The sequence below is a fragment of the Balaenoptera acutorostrata genome, chromosome 7, assembly GCF_949987535.1.
Source record: "Balaenoptera acutorostrata chromosome 7, mBalAcu1.1, whole genome shotgun sequence".
Taxonomy (NCBI): Eukaryota; Metazoa; Chordata; class Mammalia; order Artiodactyla; family Balaenopteridae; genus Balaenoptera; species Balaenoptera acutorostrata.
The window spans coordinates 108,690,607-108,700,039 of NC_080070.1; the positions used below are offsets into that span (position 1 = coordinate 108,690,607).

Here is a 9,433-nt window from a genome sequence, read left to right on the forward strand (position 1 = left end):
TTTGGAAGCATTTCATAACCTTTCAGACTAGGGGAGAAAGGGGGAAGGGAGAGAGGGCGGCGGCTGCGCCTCATCCTCATCTGCAGTGGGAAAATGGTGATGCCCAAAGCCACCTGGCCTCCCAGAGCAGCACGGGCCCTGGACCCCGAGCGACCTTGGCGGGCGGCGCGACCTTGAGGCCTGCGTTTGCCTCAGTTGCCCCCTCTGCGCGATGGGAAGACGTCCTGGCCCAGGGCCCAGGCAGGTGCGTGTCTCTCGGGCTCCCACCGACCCAACCGGCCCACCAGGGCGGTCTCCAAGCCCCGTCCCCAAACCAGTCGCGGGCGCGCGACCCCACGCCGCAACGCGGAGACCGAGTCGGCGGGCGGGAACCTGCCTGCATCTTGCAGCGCGCACGCGCGTCTCCCGTCCCTCCTCTCCGGCGCCATCTCCACCCATAGGCCCAGCCACACCGTCACTTCGACTGACCCACGGTCGCGATTGGCCAGAGATGAGGCGCGCGACCGGCCATGGGCGGGGCCTGAACCGGCTATAAGAGAGGCGGGCGGTGGGGCTCGTGCTGCTTTGCAGACGCCGCCACCCCGGAACATCCCGCGCAGCCCAACCATGGTCAACCCTACTGTGTTCTTTGACATCGCCGTCGACGGCGAGCCCTTGGGCCGCGTCTCCTTCGAGGTTGGGGCGGGCGGCGGCGCGCCGGGTGGGCCTGACCGGGCGGCGGGGGGTGAGGCCGAGGGGCTGGGTGCAGGCACCCCGCCTGAGGAACGCGGGCGGCGCGGCGCCATTTCCTGACGAGGGGCCATTTTGGGAGGCCGGGGGCGGCGGGCAGACAAAGGCGGGGCGGGCGGGGGAGGCGCGGCCGCGCCCTTCCGGCCGCGCACGTGCTCGGGCCGCGAGCCGTTGGCTGCCGCGTGGGACCGCTGGGCCCTGAGGGTCGGCAACGCCCCCAAACGGAAGGCGGGCGCCGGCCCCGGGCAGCCGCGACCTTCCCGGGGCCGCCCTCGAGGACTCGGAAGCCGCTTCCTTCGAGCCGACACGGCGGCCGCACCTGAAGGGTGCCTTTTCCCGCGCCGGGCGCGCCAGGGCCGGTGGGGATAGTAGCCCATCCCTTGTCTCGGAGGACGCTTGCTAGTTCAGGGGTGGGTGATAAGGGTGCGGGGTCGGTCGGCTCGAGGGCTTCCCCGGGTGTTGTAAAATCGCGAGGTTGATGTAAAAAGAGGCCCCTCCCCGCCCCCACCCCGAGCGGAAATGTGCCGGCCGCCTTCCCTCCGCTGGCGCCGAGGCCCGCCTTCCGCTGCGGTGACGGCGGGTGGGAGGCGCCCGGGCCCCTCCCAGTCGTCCCCGCGCAGAACGGGCTAGTCGAGACCGGCAGCGCGGCAGGCTTTCTCCCGTGGTTTCCTAATTAGTTTAGGCGTGTTATGGGTACTTAATCAGTTTGTAATCACAGCAGGGTAGCTAAGTAACTCGGCGGGCTCTTCAAACGGTAAATGCGATTCCGTTCCAGTTAACCCAACATGGTAGGTCTTGGGGTGTAGCCCTAAGTGGTTTTATCCTCTTTTACCACTGCTCAAAGAGCCGCCAGTGATCGGGTTGTAGGATCTTAGTCCAAGCTTAGATAGCCCCCCATGCAGATCAGTCTGTAGCCCACTCTCACTGTAGTCAGAGCTAAGAATTGATCAGGGCCCATGTGGAAACTTGCCCTGACGTAAAAACTCTCTGGAGAAATATTACATCCAGTAGATGTATACTCCACGTTTATCTGAAGTCAGCTGATGATTGGCCAGGGGCCACGTGGAAACTTGGCCTGAGCCTAACCCTTTGTAGCTTGTGTGTCTCAGGTTAGCCACAGGGCTTAATGGAAATGAGAGAGGCGCTCTGACAGATCCCTTGGTGAGAATGGAGGTGGAACTGCCACTGCAGCTTTAACTTTAGTAAGAGTCTAAAAGGGAAACGAGTGAGTACAAGGGTTGGAGACACGTTAATACTTACAAGAGACCGTGTGTTTTGTATACAGTACTTAGAAGCTAAATAACAAGTCTTCTAAGAAACATCCAGGGATTTCAGTAGATTTAAATCACAGGTCTGTGGAATAGTTCATAAAGTACTTTAAACTGTCTTTATGCAAGGGCTTGCGTTTTCTACGGTATTTAAGCTTTTTTAGCCAAAATGTTTGATATATGCAGGAAAGGTTCGAAGCAGTTGTTCTAGAAACCAATCTTTATTTTTTACCCCACTACTAGGTAAGGGACCTGGAAACCAAGAAGTGACTGCTCATCCAATCCATAAAGCTATGTTAACAGATTGGAGGTAGTAGCATTTTCATTACCAGTGACTAAAATTACAGCTATTTACTCCCTGATCGTGCAGGAGTACTTACTGTTCTTGAAAGTTCTTGTCTTTAGGTTCAAGCTGAAGTTGGGGGAGGTGATGTACCTTTGAGAGACTATGTATCTGTTTAGAAGTAGGTGTGATACACATAAAAGTTTTAAGTCACTTTTTAGAAGCCTCACACTATTTGAGTCATTCCTGGTTCTGGATTTTTGGCATGTCTTTGGGTGTCATGTTGCTAACCCAACCCCGCAGGACCTTAAGGCTGTCAGGAGCAGTTCTTATTTGGGATTCAGAGTAATTACTGGAGAAGCATTCTCTTCTAGTGAGAAAATGAATTTATGATTCAGAAGCCCCTAAAGGCAAGGGTACTAAGCAACAAAATATGTAAGCAGATGTTTTTCATTAGCTGTCGTTTTCTCTTAACAGCTGTTTGCAGACAAAGTTCCAAAGACAGCAGGTTAGTCTTATTTATTTTTTGAATGTTTAACAAAGGTATTCTGATTTTAACTGTTGTGTCTATATACATATACACTTTATTTTTACAGAAAACTTTCGTGCTCTGAGCACTGGGGAGAAAGGCTTTGGTTATAAAGGTTCCTGCTTTCACAGAATAATTCCGGGATTTATGTGCCAGGTATGAAATTTACTGATACTGATTTGGGTTCTCTTAATTTGGGATTGAGCCAGAACACTTCAGAATGTGCACATATGGTCTGTCTGCATTGGTGCCAGTTTACTTTTATACTTTATTTTCTGTTATATATGTCTATTTGACAATTTTGCACTGATACCATGCCATCTAAATTGCTGTGGTCGGTAATAAACAAATGTTTTGTTTTTTTTTTAAGTGCATATATGAACTAAAATGTTAATTCTACCATTTTGGTTCCACTTGCACCTTCTAATTAGTTTAAACTTGAGTTTTAAAGTTTGAACCTTGCACACTTGGCATGTTTTCCAATTGTGTTGCGAAAAGTGACAGGTTCCTCTTTTATGTTCACAGGGTGGTGACTTCACACGCCATAATGGCACTGGTGGCAAGTCCATCTATGGGGAGAAATTTGATGATGAGAATTTCCTCCTGAAGCACACGGGTCCTGGCATCTTGTCCATGGCAAATGCTGGCCCCAACACAAACGGTTCCCAGTTTTTCATCTGCACTGCCAAGACTGAGTGGTAAGAGCAGAACATATAGCAAAGGCAACCTTTCCCTGTTGTTTCCTGCTCTAAAGTAGTAGAAGGACATGAATAGTCACAATTTAGATAGTGCGCTATAGAAAGTGAGATACTGGGCTTCCCTGGTGGCGCAGTGGTTGAGAATCCGCCTGCCAATGCAGGGGACACGGGTTCAAGCCCTGGTCTGGGAAGATCCCACATGCCGCAGAGCAACTGGGCCCATGAGCCACAACTACTGAGCCTGCGCGTCTGGAGCCTGTGCTCCGCAACAGGAGAGGCCGCGATGGTGAGAGGCCCGTGCACCACTATGAAGAGTGGCCCCCGCTCGCCGCAACTAGAGAAAGCCCTCGCACAGAAACGAAGACCCAACACAACCAAAAATAAATAAACTAAAAAAAAAAAAAGAAAGTGAGATACTGTAATAGCAAAACCAGGGCACTTTGTTGAGTAGTTGAATTTAAGAGTGGTGCTTTCATCTAATTAGCATGTGATTTGTTTGCTCATTTTTAGGGGTCCATTCTAAAATTAGGATTCTAAACAGTGATTAAACACTCTTGGAGACCACCTTTTTTAGACTGGCTTAAAGTAATCTGGTGTTACCACTTTTTTTTTTTAGGTAAAAGGATAAAATGTTTCTAGTATTTAACTAGTCGACATTAGCTAGTACTAAAAGCTGGATAAACCACTCTTCTGGTCTTCTCTTGCTTGGGTATGCTATATTGATTTGTGGGACACTATTCTTATCCCAATGCACAATGCAGGCTGCTTATTTCTCTCTTGTTTCATTACTACCTGCAGGTCGCAGTTAGTAATGTTTATTCTTCTGTTTCCAGGTTGGATGGCAAGCATGTGGTCTTTGGCAAGGTGAAAGAGGGCATGAATATCGTGGAAGCCATGGAGCGCTTTGGGTCCAGGAATGGCAAGACCAGCAAGAAGATCACCATTGCTGACTGTGGACAAATCTAATAATAAATTTGACTTGTGTTTTATCTTAACCACCAGACCATTCCTTCTGTAGCTCAGGAGAGCACCCCTTCATCCCCATCTGCTCAAAATATACTATAATCTTTGTCCTCTCATTGCACTTCTTTGGGTTCCATATTTTCCTTACTCCCCTCCAAGTTTAGCTGAATTGCAAAGTTAAGATTATGGTTATGAAATAAAAACTAAACAACCGTTGTCTGTCCTTGTTTGGATTAGGGTGTTGATGCAGGTTTCATTTAAGCAGCAACATGTTACTTCTAAGACAACAGTTGCTGTGTTTGTTTAAAAGAGTATCTTGTTTTTTGCTTCCCTGATCCAAGAATTAAGTGTTGCTGATTGAGTATCCCAAGGGCAAGCTGTGAGTGGAATACTGAAGATGTAGGCTTGGGCAGGGAGAAAATGGAACTTCGAGATTGTGACCAGGTTGGAGCAGTACTCCTTTAAGGGTGACAGTGGAAAATTCTCACTTGGCATATTTAGGGTTATCCATCAAAATTAACAAATTGAAAATCATAGCTAATTTTAACAAAGCTTAATTTGGGCATATTCTGTGGTGGCCCTCCTTGAGGGAAATAATGTCAAGCTTTAGCCTCTGTGGGGAAGGGTCTTTGGACCATGTTCTTGGGATATCTGTAGCTGTTTGAGAATGTAACTGCAGAGTACGGGGTTTATGACAGCTCAATTGTGAAGTTCAGTCTGCAGCAGAGAAAGGCAGGCAGGCCTGGTGTGGCGCAGCCTACCTGCAGAAGGCGTCTGGCTCTGCCTTGCCCCAGACCAACTGGTGACCAGGTAACTGTCTATAGACTAGGGAACTTCTCCCTCGCTAGTTGTAGAGGCCCTCATGGTCATTTGAGGTCTTGCACTCATTCCATAGTGCAGACCTGGCAGTCTGAGCCATAATCTGGTCCAGATGAGGCCTTTATGTTCATGAACATGGTTGCCTTTAAGATCAAGAACTCCCCTTGGGAGTCCTCCCCAGTTGCATACTTTATCCCTCACCAGAGGCCCACAATTTTTTTTTTTTTGAGGGCACCCTGATTTTGCTTTTGTGTTTATCGATCTATCACCTATGTGTGTCCCTAAAAACATACTGTTTAGTTTTGGAAAAGCAAGTTTAAACCTAGTTGTGCAAAGGGTAAGTGGCTGCTACATGAGGAAGGCCTCCAGCAAGGCAAGGTGAGCAGAACCTGGATTACAGTGTGGCCTCAGCTTCCCTAAGCACGAGTGCTGCTTCCAGAGAAGTGGGCCAGCCATGCATCCAGTAAGGTAGGGCTCACCCAGTGCCTTTAGCACACCTCAGAAAATAAGCAAAATCCATAAAACCTGCAGTGTATGGTCCTTATTCAGATTTCCCCCACTGGTTCTGGAGGTGGTGGTTTTTTTAATTTTAATTTTGGCTGCGTTGGGTCTTGGCGGTGTGCACAGGCTTCTCATTGTCGTGGCTTTTGTTGTGGAGCATGGGCTCTAGGTGCGTGGGCTTCAGTAGTTGTGGCATGTGGGCTCAGTAGTTGTGGCTCGTGGGCTCTAGAGTGCAGGCTCAGCAGTTGTGGCACACGGGCTTAGTTGCTCTGTGGCATGTGGGGTCTTAGCGGCCCAGGGCTCAAACCCGTGGGCCCCTGCATTGGCAGGCAGATTCTTAACCACTGCACCACCAGGGAAGTCCCTAGAGGTGTTTTTAAAATCAGCTTTATAAAAGTATAATTTACATACAATCAGAATGTCTTTCATAACGCTCTCCCCGGCCCCCAAGGATCCAACCTAGGTTCACACACTGTATTTGATTGTTAGGTCTCTTTTGTCTCTTTCAATCTAGAACAGTCCTTCCACTTTTTAACATATTGTAATTTCTATTTATTAATGTTAAAAAGCCTATTGAGATAATTTATATACCATAAAATTCACCCATTTTAAGAGTACAATAATTTTAGTGAATTTACTGAGTTGTGCAACCATCACCATGATCCACCACACGAGGAAGACCTTGTGCCCATTTGCAGTCCCTCCTGCTTTCACTCCCGGTCCCTGGCAACTACAAGTTGGCTTTCTGACTCTAGATTTACCTTTTCTGGACATTTCATATAAATTGAGTCCTACACTGTGTGGTCTTGGCCTCTGCTTTTTTTTTTTTTTTTTGACATCAACTTAAACAGTCCAGGACATTGACTTCGTCGAATGTCCCTGATTTTGGAGCTGCCTGATGTCTCCATTTTGTGTTACTTGCTTGTTCCTCTGGCTCTTGTATTTTCTGTAAACTGGAAATTAGGCAGAGAAGCTTGAATGGACACACGTTCAACATTTTATGCAGGAAGGCGTTGTAGGTGATGCTATATGCACTTAATCCTGCCTCTTGTCAGGTAGCATATAATCTCAGACTGACTCAACAGGTCAGACTGCTCCACTGGAAAGGTACTTTGTATTCTTTCTGCTGAGTAGGTAACCTGTGGGATGATACTTTGCCTCTGTGTGAAGACCCTGCTCCCAGACCTTTCACCTGATTGTTTTCTTTTAGCATCAATTAATGATCTTCACCTGAATCAATTTTTTTAAAAAATTATTTTGGCCACGCCACGTGGCTTACAGGATCCAAGTTCCCTGATCAAGGACTGAACCCCTGAGTGAGGAGTCCTAACCACTGGACCACCAGGGAATTCCCCTGAGTCAATTATTGTGTAGTTGCCAAAAATTGAGTAATCTTCTAATCTCTCTCTCCCTCCTCCTACCACTATGGACTCATGGATTTTCATTAAACGCATTACAAACAATTGCACTCATTATTTTTTATATTTATTTATTTGGCTGTGACGGGTCTTAGTTGTGGCATGTGGGATCTAGCTCCCTGACCAGGGATCGAACCCTGGTCCCCTGCATTGGGAGCTCGGAGTCTTAACCACTGGACCACCAGGGAAGTTCCTGCACTCATTGTTTTTGATACTCAAATCATCCCAAATTTGGCTAGTACAAGCCCCTCTAAGTTGACCTCTGTGGCTCTTTGACATGATTCCAGTAGCCTTTAAGCCCTTCTGAAGTTCAGGCTTCCCTTCCATTACACAGCAGTTGGAGGCCTCGGAAGTGCCAGGGATATTCAAATTTTTCAGCAACCCAAAACCAAACCCTTCATGTTAATATGTAAAATGGAGTTTAGATTTACATAATTATAAATGAGTTTTTCACATACACTGACATCTGGCCAGACGTTTGGAAGTCAGTGGGGCAGTCTCAGGCATTATAATATGTCCAGCATTGGCCCCATCCACACTGTCAGAGGCCCACAAATTTCCAAAGTGCCTCCTGGCTAAAAATCACTGACGTAATGAGATAGGATGCAGCTGTTAAAAGAACAAAGTAGGGACTTCCCTGGTGGCGCAGTGGGAAGAAATTAAGAAATGAGTTGCTGAGGCAGCTATAAAGCATCTGGCAGAAGGTAGTTAGTATTCTGCATTATATGAAAGACAACTCAGACATGAAGGAGACATGGCCTTACAAGAAAACAATAGACAAATAGGAGAGTCTTTTCTAAGGAAAAATAATATGCTTAAGATATATATGTGTCAGAATTATTTTTTAAATATTTATTTATTTATTTATTTTGGCTGTGCTGGGTCTTAGTTGCAGCACTCGGGATCTTAGTTGAAGCATGGGGACTTCTTAGTTGCAGCATGCAAACTCAGTTGCGGCATGCATGCGGGATCTAGTTCCCAGACCAGGGATCGAACCTGGCCCCCCCCCAACTACTGAGCCTGCGTGCCACAACTACTGAAGCCCATGAGCCTAGAGCCTGTGCTCTGCAACAAGAGAAACCACAGCAATGAGAAACTCACGCACTGCAACGAAGAGTGGCCCCCACCCGCCACAGCTAGAGAAAGCCTGCGTGCAGCAACGAAGACCCAAAGCAGCCATAAATAAATAAATAAATAAATAAATAAATTAATTAATTAATTAATTTAAAAGAACAAGGTAGTGCATCTCCAAAACAGCCTCAGCTAGAATTTTATGTGAAGAAAACAAAGAGCAGTAGAACACAATATAACATATGCTACAGTTTTTGTAAAAAGCAGAATGAAGTGTATCTTTATACTTGTACATACCCTTGGGAGGATACAGAGAAATATTTCCCAGTGGGTGTTTCTGGGTAGACGGGTGAAGGCCTGTAGGCAGAGAGGACTTTGTCACCACATATCCCTTTTACCTGTATTAAATATTTAAAATTTCAAAAATATACATTCTAAAATGAATCAATAGTACAGTTGGTCCTCCATATCCACAGGTTCTGCCTCCACAGATTCAGCCAACCATGGATCAAAAATACTGGGGAGGGCTTCCCTGGTGGCGCAGTGGTTGAGAATCTGCCTGCTAATGCAGGGGACACGGGTTCGAGCCCTGGTCTGGGAGGATCCCACATGCCGCGGAGCAGCTGGGCCCGTGAGCCACAATTGCTGAGCCTGCGCGTCTGGAGCCTGTGCCCCGCGACGGGAGGGGCCGCGATAGAGAAAGGCCCGCGCACCGCGATGAAGGGCGGTCCCCGCACCGCGATGAAGAGTGGCCCCCGCTTGCCGCAACTGGAGAAAGCCCTCGCACGAACCGAAGACCCAACACAGCCAAAAATAAATAAATAAATAAATAAATAAGAAAATCCTTAAAAAAAAAAAAAAAAAAAAAATACTGGGGAAAAAAAATTCCAGAAATTTCCAGAAAGCAAAACTTGAATTTGCCATGCACTGGCAACTATTCACACAGCATTTACATTGTTTCTGCAACTATATACATAGCATTTACATTGTATTATGTATCATAAATAACCTAGAGATGAGTTAAAGTATCTGGGAGTATGTTCCAATGTTGTGTGCAAATGCTACACCATTTTGTATAAAGGACTTGAGCACCCTGCGGATTTGGGTATCCAAGGGGTCCTGGAACAAATCCCCCATGGATTCTGAGGGATGAC

At 47.2% G+C, this 9,433-nt stretch overlaps 1 protein-coding gene across 1 annotated transcript; it reads left to right on the plus strand.

Annotated features, from left to right (window-relative positions):
• Positions 1-534: 534 nt before the first annotated feature.
• On the plus strand, positions 535-4,586 carry PPIA (peptidylprolyl isomerase A). The gene is made up of 5 exons (XM_007187700.3): positions 535-675; positions 2,758-2,788; positions 2,877-2,965; positions 3,335-3,507; positions 4,341-4,586. Exons 1-5 carry the CDS (start codon positions 607-609, stop codon positions 4,471-4,473), a joined length of 495 nt encoding a protein of 164 aa, XP_007187762.1. The 5' UTR covers positions 535-606; the 3' UTR covers positions 4,474-4,586.
• Positions 4,587-9,433: the final 4,847 nt, after the last annotated feature.